The sequence below is a fragment of the Salmo salar genome, chromosome ssa09 (assembly GCF_905237065.1).
Source record: "Salmo salar chromosome ssa09, Ssal_v3.1, whole genome shotgun sequence".
Lineage (NCBI taxonomy): Eukaryota > Metazoa > Chordata > Actinopteri > Salmoniformes > Salmonidae > Salmo > Salmo salar.
In genome coordinates this window covers 20,492,725-20,510,631 of record NC_059450.1, presented here as the reverse complement: position 1 = coordinate 20,510,631, position 17,907 = coordinate 20,492,725, and the positions used below count along the sequence as shown (strand labels likewise).

At 43.1% G+C, this 17,907-nt stretch overlaps 1 protein-coding gene and 1 pseudogene across 1 annotated transcript; both read left to right on the top strand.

The window, feature by feature from the left end:
• The first annotated feature begins 415 nt into the window (after positions 1 to 415).
• Positions 416 to 2,729, top strand: LOC106611101 (rho-related GTP-binding protein RhoV). The gene is made up of 3 exons (XM_045687061.1): positions 416 to 1,497; positions 1,622 to 1,680; positions 1,783 to 2,729. Exons 1-3 carry the CDS (start codon positions 1,335 to 1,337, stop codon positions 2,227 to 2,229), a joined length of 669 nt encoding a protein of 222 aa, XP_045543017.1. The 5' UTR covers positions 416 to 1,334; the 3' UTR covers positions 2,230 to 2,729.
• A 4,315-nt stretch (positions 2,730 to 7,044) lies between these two features.
• LOC106610927 (zinc finger FYVE domain-containing protein 1-like) lies at positions 7,045 to 7,728 on the top strand (annotated as a pseudogene).
• Positions 7,729 to 17,907: the final 10,179 nt, after the last annotated feature.

Sequence of the window (17,907 nt, the reverse complement as noted above, 5' to 3'; positions counted from 1 at the left end):
GCTGAACTAAGCTAGTTTTCGTGCTTATTGTCAAACTTCATTAATACTGCACTCTCAACTTCAAACGCCTTTGTTACTTAAACAGTAACGTAACCAATAAATTCGCTGGAAATAAACTTAAATTAAGTATTGTTTTGTTGAATAGTCATGACTGGTTCGAGGTATCTCGTAAGACAACGGTGGCGAAGGACATCACTGCTTCTTGACCGTAGGGTTAGCGTTCGGACGTTTCTGACTGGTCTTTGAACTGTGAGCCTCTCCCCGCTTCGTTCGATGGGATATGTAGTGATTTTGCCAACACAGCCAGATATCTACACAGTCTTGTACCCTTATTTTCTTTCCAACTGACTATCGTACTTGTTGATTAAATTTGACTTTATTAATTATGAGTAGTCCAGGAATGACACGAGAAAATAACAACTATACAGATCGCAATGACTACAATGAATGGCTAAATTACTTCCGGACACTAAAGCTACTCCTCACCACTCTATTGGCTATAATGATCCCGCGTCCTCCCGCCTGCCTTCCGCCTTTGCAGACATGTATTTCCATTGTCAGAGCGGCAGTCGCCTATCTTATATAATATATCATCTTTGGCTACGTTCTTTCTCCTAACCTGCTATGTAAACAAACCATCAGTATCAGGTATTAATCAAATGTTATTGGTCACATACCCATATTTATTTTAGAATACAATAGAACTCTCTCATTTGGTGATTTGATTTGTTCACCTGACCTTGCAACTAATTGACCATATTTTTGTTTTGCGATTATAATTGGTCCCTGAACCCATAGGCTATTTCTGAAATATATAAAAGCCTCCTTCATTTTTCTCTATAAACTTCTAAAAATAGCCGAAACAATAAAGAAGCCCTCATCAGCTTCCACTGGCCACTAAGAGTTGCTAAATTACCTTTTCACTTAAGTTTTTCTCAACTCATGCACCTTGGTCGGAGAGGTAGGTATGTGAACGATTTGATTTAGGTAGCCTTTCGTGCTGAAATTCATACAGTAGGCTATCCTTTGCTCTGAAATTCATACAGTATCCAGGCCATCGATCCACAATGGCCCATATTTTGTCAAGTGTCCGATGGCCGCTGTAGGAGTGACTATGCAAATTCAAGCGTGTGAAAATAAGTTTGCGTTGAATTGAGGGCTGTAACTTGATTGGGCGGCATTGTTCGTTCAAACTGGAGGTGGCAAAGTATCCGCTACATTTGTTTCCACCATGTGCGCTTTGATGTAGGATGAAACGGTGATAGTTCTGTTGGATAAGAATTTAAACTTTTGCTGAAATTCCATCAGATAGTGAACGCAGTAGCGGAGATAAGATGATGCAGGCCCCTGATGATTTCCAAGAAAAGCACCATGAGCCAATCATTAGTTGTATGTTGGTTGGGGATGGTGCTGTGGGGAAAACCAGCATGATTATAAGTTACATCTCAAATGGATACCCAAACGAATACCGTCAGACGGCCTTTGACGTCTTCACGGGTGAGTTGCATTTTTTTGCATCCTGTTACTGTTACTGTACCGTAACAATTTTCCTTTGGCAGTAATTTGGGCGAGTGAAAGAGGGTTCGAGAATGCATGTGGTGAAATGTGCTCTATTCTACAGGATTGGTTAGAGTAGATGGGATTCCAGTACAAATCCAGTTGATGGACACTGCAGGACAGGTAACTAGGCCAATGCATGAGTAGGTCTACCAAATACATTATGGCAACAATGAATATATATTTATACCATGAATTAATCTGCCACTTCCTTATTTTCTGCAGGAGGAGTTTGATCATTTTCGCTCCATGTGTTACAATCAAATAGATGTCTTCATCCTTTGCTTCAGTGTTGTCAACCCAGTGTCTTTCCACAACATCACTTCAAAATGGATCCCACAGATCCGCACCTTCAATTCTGCTTCACCCATAATTTTAGTGGGGACCCAGTCTGACCTCCGGCATGATGTTAGCATCCTTATCCATCTGGACCAGCTGAGGGTCAAGCCAGTGGTGAACTCCCAGGCCAGGCGTCTGGCAGAGAAGATCAGAGCCCACGACTATGTGGAGTGTTCCGCACTGACCCAGAAGAACCTCAAAGAAGCATTTGACTCTGCTATCTTTGCTGCCATCAAGCACAAGGCCTGTGAGAAAGCAAAGAAGCTCAAACTATTTGATCGTGCAAAGACTTTTTCTATTGGGGGGTGGAAGAAGTTCTTCTGCTTCATGTGATCTAATGGCATCACTACCTCAATACAGGACACAAAACCCTCTGGTGTTGAATACTAGGGGGTAGCAGTTGGATGGATTACTAAGGGTTAGTTATTCTGAACAAAAGTTGTCAGATATGTTGTGTTTATTGAAGCTCAAAAGCCAATAGTTCCCCCAGCAACCTGTGATAGCCTTCCACCATTGTATGCACTGTGGAAAGTCTTTCTTATTCACAGGATTCAGACAGCATTGTATTGCAGTTGGTGTCACAGCCTATTTGCGACCTGACTATCACTTTTCTAGCGCAAACACTGCATAGTCAATTATTTTGTTTGTAGGCTTTATAAAATGTGTATCTTCTAGCCATATGCTTCTTGTGGAAGCCACATGTTTCAAACAATGTTTGCTTTGTCGTTTTATGTCACGTTTACTTTTCTCGTTACACATTTCACTTTGTGTTCATTTTTTAAAATTATTTTAAGAAATTAGGAGTTTGTAAATGTAAAAATATGAAATCAAGAATGGTAGCCTAGTGGTTAGAGTGTTGGGCCAGTAACCAAAAGATTGCTGGATCGAATCCCCGAGCTGACAAGGTAAAAATCTGTTGTTCTGCCCCTGAACAAGGCAGTTAACCCACCATTCCTAGGCTGTCATTGTAAATAAGAATTTATTCTTAACTGACTTGCCTAGTTAAATAAAGGTTAAATGAAAAAATATAAAGATCATGTAGATCAGCTTAGGGCCCTCATTAGAGTAGTTGTAGAAAATTATATTCACTAATGCCTTGGACCTTATATTCATTTACTGTTAACATGTGAGCTCCATTTTATGATGAGGTCTATTGATCAATGAGGGAGGCCAACAGTCTGAGGTAAATCCTCAGAAAACGGAGGGAAAGACAGAGCTGAGAATATTCTCACCACAGGGTTTTGTTACCCAGCTCAGACAAGGGACTACGGTCACCTGCTGTCACATTGAGGCTCCAATTTACAAGACAAAGCCTCTCCATTAAAGCTGTTCCCTTTGCCTTTGTAATATAGCAAATTGGTTTAAGCCTTGGAAAGAGGAAAGTCATAATAGATATATAATCGATTGCTGAGTACTAAATCGATGTGCACAGTTGTTGGGTATTAGAAACCTTGTGCATATTCATTACGGAAACTGTTTAAGAACCAAATGGAAACAAACGAAACAGGGAGTGAACTACCTGAATTTGTCCAATAGAAACTTGTTTACATTTTACGTTTGGCGTAAACTGTTTCTGTTGCAAAACATTTTGCAACGGAATCGCCGTAATGATTACAGCCCTGGAAAAAAGTCCAAAGTGCTTTGCTTAAGACAGAACATCTTTTCTATTTGTATGATAAGTGGTCAAATGAATGTGCTATAAAGGAGCCAACAATTGAACTACTGAGTGATTATACTATATAGCCTGCATACAAGGCATAATGCGTCTACTGGATCAAGTTGTGTGTCATGTAAGGGTGGCTGTGTTCCTGGGGATCGGCAGTGTCCGGTGCGAGGGGGGCAGGTTGAAGTGGTCAGAGTAGTGCAGAAGGTGTCCTATGCTGAGACAGTGAAGAAATTTGAGGGGTCAAGGGTGAGGGATCCTGAAAGGATCTAAGTGAGTAGTAGATTTGTGCCAGCCCAACGAGTGATACTGTATATGCTTCAGTAAGTTTGGTTTCTTAGCGTTTTTATAGCAATGGTTATTAACTGTACCGCAGAAATGGAACATAAATAACATAGATGGTGTGGAGGTAGCTGCAGAGAGGTTTTGGGGTATATGTGATTTGACTTCAGAAGAGTTACAGGGTGTGTTGAGTAGGGGTGTCTCCTGTCCTCCCAGGCCGTTTGCATGGGCAGGAGGTGATAGGATCAAAGTAGTGGAATGAAGAAGTGGGTTTTTAATGAGTATAGGTGGCAGCTGCAGGTAAGTACCTGGGTGTAAGAGATTTTACTGCAGAAGTTATGTTTTGAGATTTTTATTTTTGTGAAATAGCGTGTGTGTGGTGCATATTTGTATCCCCCTGCCTTTAAAAAAATGTTATAACAAATGTAAAGTGAATGAACACACTACCGCACAGTAGGTGGCGGCATGCATGAACAAAATGTGAGAATGCCATTATACCAAAGAAGTAATGCCTCTGCCTGAAGTTGTAATTTCTCTGAATTTTGTATTTCCTCAGCCTGCTGTGTTGACGAGACGTCTCATATATCCAATCTCTGGAGCCTGTCAAACTAGATAAGTGCCTGCTATCCTAGCACACTGCTGAGATCTGGGGTATATTCATTATGCCTTGTAACTGAAACCATTTACTGCTTAAGAACCAAACGGACGCAAACAGAGAGAACTGAACGCAACTGGGAGGGACCTACCTGAATTTGTCCAATGCAAACTCTCGTTTTCGTTGTATAACATTTTCCGTTTGGAGTAAACTTTCTGTGGCAAAATATTTTGCAGCAGAATCGGCGTAATGAATACACCCTTGACGAACCTGTAACGTTTTCTGTTGGATCAATCAATCTGTCAATTCCTTAACATTGTCAAGGAGACCATTAACATGTATAGTGGGGTGAGTCCCTGCTTTCTCTCCTAGGTAGTAATTAGCATTCTGATAACAATGGTTTCGTCACTCACAAAGGCTTCTCTAGTAGAAAACATAATGTGGTAACTAGAAACTCTATCTGCAAAAGGTAAAACAATTATTTTGGAATATTAGTTATCAGCAAATATATATTTGATTATGGGAGATACTCCCAACACTTTTGTTTCCCTTAGGCTGTGTTACGCACAAATACAAATGATTCTGGTGGAATTGACTTGGAATGAAGGAGTGGTAAAATCTAGTACGTTAATCATCTTAGAAATGTCTGTGCTGAAATTCACATTCCCAGGACAAACATATCAACTTGATTTAAAAATGATACCTCCATATGAAAAAGAGAACACACACACACCTTTTGGGGTTAATCATAGCCTACTTTATTTTGGAGGGGAACCACAGCTACTAAGGTTAAGAAATATGGCTATGTTTACACAGGCAGCCTGATTCTGATCCATTTTTCCACATTGGTATTTTGACCAATCACAAAAGATCTCTTTCAGAGCTGATCTGATTGGTCAAAAGACCAATTTGTAAAGTGTGTGTGTATATATCAGAATTTGCATCATCTATTTGAAAGTGTATAATTCACTAAACTGTGCATGTGGGTTCGTGCTGCCAGAATTTCATTATGGATATGTTCAAACCCACTGACATGATCAATCCATTGAAATTTGTTAAGTTGAACCAAGGATTTGAACAATTAGTTATATACTGCCCTCTACGGGTGTGTTGATGTACTGAATCTGACATAAATTACTGAGTTTTTAGTTGTGCAAACCATACATATTTTATAACAAATAGTTTTCGGGGTAATTCTGTCCAGTAAAAACAGTTTTTCATAATTACCTAATTCAAGGTCTTGCAATATTAGTGGTAGTTTGAAAAGTAGTTCCCTTTCACAGATTACAACCATCACTGCAGCACTCCACCAATCAGGCCTTTATGGTAGTGGCCAGATGGAAGCCACTCCCCAGTAAAAGGCACATGACAGCCCTAATGGAGTTTAGCAAAAGGCACCTAAAGGACTCTCAGACCATAAGAAACAAGATTATCTGGTCTGATGAAACCATGATTAAACTCTTTGGCCTAAATGCCAAGTGTCACGTCTGCAGAAAACCTGGCACCATCCCTACAGTGAAGTATGGTGGTGGCAGCATTATGCTGTGGGGATGTTTTTCAGCAGCAGGGACTGGGAAACTAGTCAGGATCGAGGGAAAGATGAACGGCGCAAAGTCCAGAGAGATCCTTGATGAAAACTTGCTCTAGAGCACTCAGGACCTCAGACTGGGGCAACGGTTCACCTTCCAACAGAACAACGACCCTAAGCACACAGCCGAGACAACGCAGGAGTGGCTTAGGGACAAGTCTCTGAATGTCCTTGAGTGGCCCAGCCAGAGCCCGGACTTGAACCCGATCAAACATTTCTGGAGAGACCTGAAAATAGCTGTGCAGCAATGCTCCCCATCCAAGTTTGAGAGGATCTGCAGAGAAGAATGGGAGAAACTCCCCAAATACAGGTGTGTCAAGCTTGTAATGTCATACCCAAGACAACTTGAGGCTGTAATCGCTGGCAAAGGTGCTTCTGAGTAAAGGGTCTGAATACTTACGTAAATGTAATATGGCATTTTTAAAAACCTGTTTTTGCTTTGTCATTATGGGGTATTGCGTGTAAAATTTTGTAATTTTTTAATCCATTTTAGATTAAGGCTGTAACGTAACAATATGTGGACAAAGTGATGGGGGGTCTGAATACTTTCTGAATGCTCTGTTGACCCATTTAGCATACCCACCATACCATGAGATGTCCATGTCTTCATCACTGGAAAAGAGAAACTGTTACATTTTATATAATTGAAATCTTACACTCAGGATGGTAAAAACAAAATTAGGGGTACCTTTTTAAATGTAGACTTATGTCAAACACCCTGTATTCAAGAGTATGCTGTCTCAGCTGGAGACGCATCTGACGGCGGGCAACACAAACAATTCAGATTATGTAAATTAGGGTCTAAACTACAACATATGAAAACCTTTATTATTTGATAAATACATTTTGGAAGAATTTATAGTATAGTTTGATAACCCTGATTGTAAGTTTTTAAATGATATCAAACCCAACCGTTAATATTTTTCATTGATTAAGAAATTGATTTCTTATGCTATGGTTGGGTTTTCAAAATGGGTCAACTTTAAGCACCGCATTCTCCTGAATGTTTTGGTATTCAGGTCCAAAATGTCACTTTCTGACCACTTCTACCATGGGCAACTACAGTATGTATGGAAAGTTTCGTTCAAATCAAAAAGAGGTGTGGCCAAAAAGTGATTGAATTAAAATGTAACGACCCTCTTGTGAAATGAAATCACCTCATCTGCCAACATCTCCAACTCCCTGCTTTTAGATAAAGGATGAAGGTGCGTTTTGTGAAGATATTTAATTGCAAGCCCAACAAGCTGATCAAGGTGGTGTCTGTCTTCGGCAACACAGGAGAGGGCAAATCTTACACTCTGAACCACACTTTCTTCATGGGCAGTGAGGTGTTCAAGACCTCCCCCCACGCAGGAGCCCTGCACGGTGGGGGTGTGGGCGGCATTTGACCCCATCCACAAGGTGGTGGTCATCGATACAGAGGGCCTACTGGGTAACAGCTCCAACCAGGGCCACAGAACACGGCTCTTGCTCAAGGTGCTAGCTATCTCCGACATCATAATCTACCGCACCGACTGCCTCCATGACGACCTCTTCAAGTTCCTGGGCGACGGGTCGGACGCCTACCTGAAACATTTCACCAAGGAGGTGAAGGCCACTACTGCCCGCTGTGGACTGGACGTGCCTCTGTCCACCCTAGGGCAGGCCATCATCATCTTCCATGAGACCGTCTACACCAAGCTACTGGGCTCAGGTCAGCGCTAAGAAATACTGTAATCAACACTGACCATAGTGTACACAAATCGAACATTGGTGTGGTTACTTTCTGCTCTCATCAGTCTCATTTTTATTTCTCCTTTAACAGTGGAAACATTAGGGATATAGTAGATTCATCCACATTGTCATGAGTGTTGCTACAGAAGATCATATTACATGTAATTTGATAATTACGGGTGCAGAATCTCTACTCACCCCGCTGACCCTTTGACACGCTAAGACTAGTAATTGTCATTCCAACAGAGCTGTTTTGAAACGGTGTGAGCAGTTAGTTGGCCAGTCAAGCAGTTTGAGTAATCTAGTATCATTTTCCTTTCAAAGTATGTGGCTGTTAAACTGTACAAATTGATTTTATATCCATTTAATGTTTCCCTTTAGAGTAGAATTTGACTTATTTTTCTTAGAAATCATTTTTGGTGAGGCACCTTCCATCTCAGTTTTGATTGATCTAGAAAAGGTTGAAGACCCCTGATCAAAGTAATCTGAAGTGAAATGTCCTTTTATGAGTGGTTATATATCAACTCAAAGTTAAGTCTGTCTTCTCATCCTATTCCATTTTATCACCTTTTTGTTCTCTCTTTCTGACAGGAAACTCATCGGAGTCTGTGGATTGGCTACTGCTTGAGCGCTTCAGGAAGCTGGGCCGTTTCCCAGAAGTTTTCAGCTCCATCCGGTACCACGACACGCGTACCTGTAGCCCCCCAAAGGACTTTGGTGGCCTGCAGCACACCCTGGAGCAGCTGCTGGACAACAACTCCACCCGCTTCCCAGTCGTCATCTTCAAAGCCCTGCAGGTAGTAGACATTATAGCTCAGTCATCTGGCTGTAAACTGGTTTCAAACAGGCTCACATTTACATAAGGCAAACACTGAAACCATGACAGTCAAATAAGGGTGTCAAGCTGTGTTCAAGAATGGAATGTTTTAGCATTTCTGTCTACTGGAACATTTGATATTCATTAAAGGGGTCTTAAAATCAAGCACATACAAAGTTACAAACATTGCTATTCAATAGGTGACCGTTATTTTTACTTTCACACTGTTTGAACAATCTAATCAGGCTACATCAATGTAATTTCTGATCTGTTGTTCTTCTCTGTCTATGGCCTAAGTGAGCGCTTCAATGGGGAGATTTCTGATGAGCTCATAGCCCACAACTGCTTCTTCCCTGAGGAGTACTTCACCTGCTCCGGCCTCTGCCTTGTTTGCGGGTAAGTCCTCTGTTTCCTTCTCTTCAATTATTTAATTCTCTCCATCTCATGCCACTGACTATACGATGTACAAGTGACGTCATCCTATGTCATACTTCCAGGTCCTTCTACACTGTGTGCCTATTCTCTCTTCAGGCCTGGTGAAGGATGCTGCACGTCCTGCCTACTGGGTGCCTGACCACATCCTCTCTTGCCACATCTGCCATCGTGACTTCACTGCCAAGCTGTCTAAGCACCACTGTCGCGACAAGACTTGTGTGACGAATGCTCCCCAGAGCGTCGGCCGGTCACCTTGCAGGGCTGGGACCACCATGTTTGTGCAAACTGCAACCAGAAACCTGGCGACCTTTAATGGGACTGGCCCTCCTTCCTCAGAACACTGGACTGAACCACTCTCTCAAACCTCCACCTGCCCACTCGTATACCTCCATTATTGAAATGGATCTGTCCCATGTCTGTGGCAAGGATGTTGTTAGTAAATCTAGTTTTAGGGTTACTGATGCTTGTAAAAAAAAATATGTATAATAGTAACGTAATTTGACTATCGAATTACCTTTTCCACATTCACCCAAATCAGTACTTTTTTGTTGGATGATGGTTGTGAAATATTTTTCTACAATGGAATAAAATTAAATTTGTATCATGTAAACTGTTTGTTGAGAGACCTTTTTTGTTGTTGTTTTTTTTGTATCAATTCTTGACACAAGGCATTGTTTCACTGACGTACAGTGAGGGGAAAAAAGTATTTGATCCCCTGCTGATTTTGTACGTTTGCCCACTGACAAAGAAATGATCAGTCTATAATTTTAATGGTAGGTTTATTAGAACAGTGAGAGACAGAATAACAACAACAAAAAATCCTGAAAAACGCATGTCAAAAATGTTATAAATTGATTTGCATTTTAATGAGGGAAATGAGTATTTGACCCCCTCTCAAAGATTTCTGGCTCCCAGGTGTCTTTTATACAGGTAATGAGCTGAGATTAGGAGCACACTCTTAAAGGGAGTGCTCCTAATCTCAGTTTGTTACCTGTATAAAAGACACTTGTCCACAGAAGAAATCAATCAGATTCCAAACTCTCCACCATGGCCAAGACCAAAGAGCTCTCCAAGGATGTCAGGGACAAGATTGTAGACCTACACAAGGCTGGAATGGGCTACAAGACAATCGCCAAGCAGCTTGGTGAGAAGGTGACAACAGTTGGTGTGATTATTTGCAAATGGAAGAAACACAAAAGAACTGTCAATCTCCCTCGGCCTGGGGCTCCATGCAAGATCTCACCTCGTGGAGTTGCAATGATCATGAGAACGGTGAGGAATCAGCCCAGAACTACACGGGAGGATCTTGTCAATGATCTCAAGGCAGCTGGGACCATAGTCACCAAGAAAACAATTGGTAACACACTACGCCGTGAAGGACTGAAATCCTGCAGCGCCTGCCAGGTCCCCCTGCTCAAGAAAGCACATATACAGTGGGGGGAAAAAGTATTTAGTCAGCCACCAATTGTGCAAGTTCTCCCACTTAAAAAGATGAGAGGCCTGTAATTTTCATCATAGGAACACTTCAACGATGACAGACAAAATGAGAAAAAAAATCCAGAAAATCACATTGTAGGATTTTTAATTAATTTATTTGCAAATTATGGTGGAAAATAAGTATTTGGTAAATAACAAAAGTTTCACAATACTTTGTTATATACCCTTTGTTGGCAATGACACAGGTCAAACATTTTCTGTAAGTCTTCACAAGGTTTTCACACACTGTTGCTGGTATTTTGGCCCATTCCACCATGCAGATCTCCTCTAGAGCAGTGATGTTTTGGGGCTGTCACTGGGCAACACTGACTATCAACTCCCTCCAAAGATTTTCTATGGGGTTGACATCTGGAGACTGGCTAGGCCACTCCAGGACCTTGAAATGCTTCTTACGAAGCCACTCCTTTGTTGCCCGGGCGGTGTGTTTGGGATCATTGTCATGCTGAAAGACCCAGCCATGTTTCATCTTCAATGCCCTTGCTGATGGAAGGAGGTTTTCACTAAAAATCTCACGATACATGGCCCCATTCATTCTTTCCTTTACACGGATCAGTCGTCCTGGTCCCTTTGCAGAAAAACAGCCACAAAGCATGATGTTTCCACCCCCATGCTTCACAGTAGGTATGGTGTTCTTTGGATGCAACTCAGCATTCTTTGTCCTCCAAACACGACGAGTTGAGTTTTTACCAAAAAGTTATATTTTGGTTTCATCTGACCATATGACATTCTCCCAATCCTCTTCTGGATCATCCAAATGCTCTCTAGCAAACTTCAGACGGGCTGGACATGTACTGGCTTAAGCAGGGGGACACGTCTGGCGGCGTAGTGTGTTACTGATGGTAGGCTTTGTTACTTTGGTCCCAGCTCTCTGCAGGTCATTCACTAGGTCCCCCCGTGTGGTTCTGGGATTTTTGCTCACCGTTCTTGTGATAATTTTGACCCCACGGGGTGAGATCTTGTGTGGAGCCCCAGATCGAGGGAGATTATCAGTGGTCTTGTATGTCTTCCATTTCCTAATAATTGCTCCCACAGTTGATTTCTTCAAACCAAGCTGCTTACCTATTGCAGATTCAGTCTTCCCAGCCTGGTGCAGGTCTACAATTTTGTTTCTGGTGTCCTTTGACAGCTCTTTGGTCTTTGCCATAATGGAGTTTGGAGTGTGACTGTTTGAGGTTGTGGACAGGTGTGTGTCTACTGGGTAACAGGTCTGTGAGAGCCAGAAGTCACAGGTCTGTGAGAGACAGAAATCTTGCTTGTTTGTAGGTGACCAAATACTTATTTTCCACCATAATTTGCAAATAAATTGGGTGAAAGTGTTGTGGTCAGATGAGACCAAAATGGAGCTCTTTGGCATCAACTCAACTCGCTGTGTTTGGAGGAGGAGGAATGCTGCCTATGACCCCAAGAACACCATCCCCACCATCAAACATGGAGGTGGAAACATTATGCTTGGGGGTGTTTTTCTGCTAAGGGGACAGGACAACTTCACCGCATAAAAGGGACGATGGACGGGGCCATGTAACGTCAAATCTTGGGTGAGAACCTCCTTCCCTCAGCCAGGGCATTGAAAATGGGTCGTGGATGGGTATTCCAGCATGACAATGACCCAAAACACACGGCCAAGGCAACAAAGGAGTGGCTCAAGAAGAAGCACATTAAGGTCCATAGAAAGTCTGTGGAGGGAGCTGAAGGTTCGACTTGCCAAACGTCAGCCTCGAAACCTTAATGACTTGGAGAAGATCTGCAAAGAGGAGTCGGACAAAATCCCTCCTGGGATGTGTGCAAACCTGGTGGCCAACTACAAGAAACGTCTGACCTCTGTGATTGCCAACAAGGGTTTTGCCCCCAAGTACTATGTCATGTTTTGCAGAGGGGTCAAATACTTATTTCCCTCATTAAAATGCAAATCAATTTCGAACATTTTTTACATGCTTTTTTCTGGATTTTGTTGTTGTTATTCTGTCTCTCACTGTTCAAATAAACCTACCATTAAAATTATAGACTGATAATTTCTTTGTCAGTGGGCAAACGTACAAAATTAGCAGGGGATCAAATACTTTTTTCCCTCACTGTAATGTTGAGGGGATAATGGCGTCAATGCAGTCACCACTGCAGGTTCGTTGCATGCTCTACTACACTATTTTAGCTTTGCTCTAAGTCTGTTGCGGCTGTACAAAGCTGCTGCATGTCATATGGCCCAAAAAATAAAACTGAGACCGAAGTTAGGTTTGATTTTGGTATGCATGAACATCCATAGATCCCAGTTTTAAACTGGTCTGTTTTTGTCAACATCAGATTTAGGTTTAGATTTAGGATATTTGGTCTGCAAATAGCATTTCAGGTTACTGTTTCTGTGTTGACATAACCTCTTTGGTATACATGGAGGTAATGGTTGTATGAAATTATGCTAGAAGACTGAATTCAGGATTTTAGATATGGAGAAGAAACTTTTGTAGAAAACGTTTGTTCAGCTTGAAAGTCTGAGAGATGCATTGCCTTTGAGGTATTGTGAGGTAGTCTTGGTACCAGTCTCTGTAACATTCCACTCCTTGTACGCCATGTCATGCGCCAAATTGGCAAGTGACACGGCGTACAAGGAGTGGAATGTAATAGCTGAACAGAAACCCCTGGAAAAAAATCTGTACTTAACCTCATTATTATTTAATTTATACTGTATATATATATATATATATATATATATATATATATATATATATATATATATATATATATATACTATATATAGTTCCGGAACTCCAATTTGAGCAGCAGCAGCTGAAAAATGAGCTCCTACAAATATTGAAATTTACATGGTTTTTAGAATGAAGTACATCGGAAAAAAGCAAAAGAAAACTGCAAGACTGAATAGGAGAAAAAACAAGCAACAAACAAAGAAGATAGGCTTTTGAAAAATAACTATTTTTCATAAAATTGTAGTTATCTTAGCTAGCTGAATTGTTTACCAGTTGCTAAGCAGTTGCTAGGGACTCTTTTGGAAGAAGCTAGCTAGCTAACGAAGAACAACAAAGAATATCTAGTTAACAGAAGAAAAGAAAGAGAAAATCAGGACAGAAGAAAAAGGATATCAAAGTGAAACAGTTCTCTAAAGACACAGGAGACAATAATACAAGAAACAACACTTCTGTAGCTTGTCAACTATGTGTCTGTCTATCCCTGTTCTCTCCTCTCTGCACAGGCCATACAAACGCTTCACACCGCGTGGCCGCTGCCACTCCAACCTGGTGGTCCCAGCGCGCACGACCCACGTGGAGTTCCAGGTCTCCGGCAGCCTCTGGAACTGCCGGTCTGCAGCCAACAAGGCTGAGTTCATCTCAGCCTATGCTACCCTCCAGTCCCTAGACTTCCTGGCGCTGACGGAAACATGGATTACCACAGATAACACTGCTACTCCTACTGCTCTCTCTTCGTCTGCCCACGTGTTCTCGCATACCCCTAGAGCATCGAGCCAGCGGGGTGGTGGCACTGGAATCCTCATCTCTCCCAAGTGGACATTCTCTCTTTCTCCCCTGACCCATCTGTCTATCTCCTCATTTGAATTCCATGCTGTCACAGTTACCAGCCCTTTCAAGCTTAACATCCTTATCATTTATCGCCCTCCAGGTTCCCTTGGAGAGTTCATCAATGAGCTTGACGCCTTGATAAGTTCCTTTCCTGAGGATGGCTCACCTCTCACAGTTCTGGGTGACTTTAACCTCCCCACGTCTACCTTTGACTCATTCCTCTCTGCCTCCTTCTTTCCACTCCTCTCCTCTTTTGACCTCACCCTCTCACCTTCCCCCCCCTACTCACAAGGCAGGCAATACGCTTGACCTCATCTTTACTAGATGCTGTTCTTCCACTAATCTCATTGCAACTCCCCTCCAAATCTCCGACCACTACCTTGTATCCTTTTCCCTCTTGCTCTCATCCAACACTTCTCACTCTGCCCCTACTCGGATGGTATTGCGCCGTCCCAACCTTCGCTCTCTCTCTCCCGCTACTCTCTCCTCTTCCATCCTATCATCTCTTCCCTCTGCTCAAACCTTCTCCAACCTATCTCCTGATTCTGCCTCCTCAACCCTCCTCTCCTCCCTTTCTGCATCCTTTGATTTTCTCTGTCCCCTATCCTCCAGGCCGGCTCGGTCCTCCCCTCCTGCTCCGTGGCTCGACGACTCACTACGAGCTCACAGAACAGGGCTCCGGGCAGCCGAGCGGAAATGGAGGAAAACTCGCCTCCCTGCGGACCTGGCATCCTTTCACTCACTCCTCTCTACATTCTCCTCTTCTGTCTCTGCTGCTAAAGCCACTTTCTACCACTCTAAATTCCAAGCATCTGCCTCTAACCCTAGGAAGCTCTTTGCTACCTTCTCCTCCCTCCTGAATCCTCCTCCCCCTCCCCCCTCCTCCCTCTCTGCGGATGACTTCGTCAACCATTTTGAAAAGAAGGTTGACGATATCCGATCCTCGTTTGCTAAGTCAAACGACACCGCTGGTCCTGCTCACACTGCCCTACCCTGTGCTTTGACCTCTTTCTCCCCTCTCTCTCCAGATGAAATCTCGCGTCTTGTGATGGCCGGGCGCCCAACAACCTGCCCACTTGACCCTATCCCCTCCTCTCTTCTCCAGACCATTTCCGGAGACCTTCTCCCCTTCCTCACCTCGCTCATCAACTCATCCTTGACCGCTGGCTACGTCCCTTCCGTCTTCAAGAGAGCGAGAGTTGCACCCCTTCTGAAAAAACCTACACTCGATCCCTCCGATGTCAACAACTACAGACCAGTATCCCTTCTTTCTTTTCTCTCCAAAACTCTTGAACGTGCTGTCCTTGGCCAGCTCTCCTGCTATCTCTCTCAGAATGACCTTCTTGATCCTAATCAGTCAGGTTTCAAGACTGGGCATTCAACTGAGACTGCTCTTCTCTGTGTCACGGAGGCTCTCCGCACTGCTAAAGCTAACTCTCTCTCCTCTGCTCTCATACTTCTAGACCTATCTGCTGCCTTTGATACTGTGAACCATCAGATCCTCCTCTCCACCCTCTCCGAGTTGGGCATCTCCGGCGCGGCCCACGCTTGGATTGCGTCCTACCTGACAGGTTGCTCCTACCAGGTGGCGTGGCGAGAATCTGTCTCCGCACCATGCGCTCTCACCACTGGTGTCCCCCAGGGCTCTGTTCTAGGCCCTCTCCTATTCTCGCTATACACCAAGTCACTTGGCTCTGTCATATCCTCACATGGTCTCTCCTATCATTGCTATGCAGACGACACACAATTAATCTTCTCCTTTCCCCCTTCTGATAACCAGGCGGCGAATCGCATCTCTGCATGTCTGTCAGACATATCAGTGTGGATGACGGATCACCAGCTCAAGCTGAACCTCGGCAAGACGGAGCTGCTCTTCCTACCCGGGGAAGGACTGCCCGTTCCATGATCTCGCCATCACGGTTGACAACTCCCTTGTGTCCTCCTCCCAGAGTGCTAAGAACCTTGGCGTGATCCTGGACAACACCCTGTCGTTCTCCACTAACATCAAGGTGGTGACCCGATCCTGTAGGTTCATGCTCCACAACATTCGCAGAGTACGACCCTGCCTCACACAGGAAGCGGCGCAGGTCCTAATCCAGGCACTTGTCATCTCCCGTCTGGATTACTGCAACTCGCTGTTGGCTGGGCTCCCTGCCTGTGCCATTAAACCCCTACAACTCATCCAGAACGCCGCAGCCCGTCTGGTGTTCAACCTTCCCAAGTTCTCTCACGTCACCCCGCTCCTCCGCTCTCTCCACTGGCTTCCAGTTGAAGCTCGCATCCGCTACAAGACCATGGTGATTGCCTACGGAGCTGTGAAGGGAACGGCACCTCCATACCTTCAGGCTCTGATCAGGCCCTACACCCAAACAAGGGCACTGCGTTCATCCACCACTGGCCTGCTGGCCCCCCTACCTCTGAGGAAGCACAGTTCCTGCTCAGCCCAGTCAAAACTGTTCGCTGCTCTGGCACCCCAATGGTGGAACAAGCTCCCTCACGACGCCAGGACAGCGGAGTCAATCACCACCTTCCGGAGACACCTGAAACCCCACCTCTTTAAGGAATACCTAGGATAGGATAAAGTAATCCTTCTAACCCCCCCCTTAAAATATTTAGATGCACTATTGTAAAGTGGTTGTTCCACTGGATATCATAAGGTGAATGCACCATTTTGTAAGTCGCTCTGGATAAGAGCGTCTGCTAAATGACTTAAATGTAAATGTAATACTGGATGGTATTTTTGTAATGTATCTGACCATTTCTGTTACTTGATGTGCATTATGCACCTAGAATTGAATTGAGTGGCAGTTACTTCCATTTGTTTGAATCTTGTTGAGCTGCTGTTGAGCTGCTGATTCTCCTCTAACCCAGTTTAACATAACAAACGCAAGCCTACAGATCGCCATAAGCATAGGCTGATGGGACAATGAACTCAGCATTTCAGCTGCTTTTTTTTTTTTACTGTAATCTGTTCTTTGCATACGACACTTGGATGCGCACAGTCAGCTGGCATTTAAACCTGAACCATTTCACATCTTTGATGGTTATATGAATATGTGGCTGAAATGTAGTTAAAGCTTTATTCATCAAATAACTTCTTTATATCCACATCTGTTGAAGTGTGTTTTGAAAGAGTACTTTTAAAAGTTCAACCAGGGGAACAGTTTTACCTGGATGCATGCTATGCATGACATTGGACATTATATTACCTTTTACATTGGAGTTTGTAATAAAAAAAAAAGTAATAAGTGAAGACAAATAATAGTTGTACTGTAAGCCTTTTAGATATAATTGTCATTTTGGAGTGTTTTGTATTTATTTTTAACTTTTGTCTAAGCTGTAACCCTGTATAGAAATGACAATGAATCTGCATTGGCTGCTGTCAAAATGTTTATCTGGTTGAATGTCATTGTATAAAACTGATGTCTGTGTTGCACAGAATAATAGCCAGATAATGTAATTTGTCCCCAGCAAGTCCTGTTTCCAAAACCCATTACTTGAGAGAGAGATGAGACGCACCTTTGTAAGAAAATATGCTGAATTCTTGTATCGACGCTCCTATTGTCGACATAAGAAAAGGTATGAAGAAAGGTATGAAACACTATATTATGCTCATATTAAGTGTGAGAAAGTGTGGATGTCTGCATATTCACAATGTCCGTTAGTGGTGGAATAACTTTAAGACTTTATATTATTAAAGTCGTATCAGCTCATGGCTGTTTATAATTATTGGGGTGGGGCTATTTAGTCAGGTTCAATTTCTAATGAGATGTTCCCTTCAACCCTGCAATGTTTATATGTTGAATTGGGGGGGAAGAAAGCACAATAATATCTTTGAGAAGTCTATAATTTACTCAGTTTCGAGCTCAATTGGTATCAAGAGACGTAACATGTTCCAGG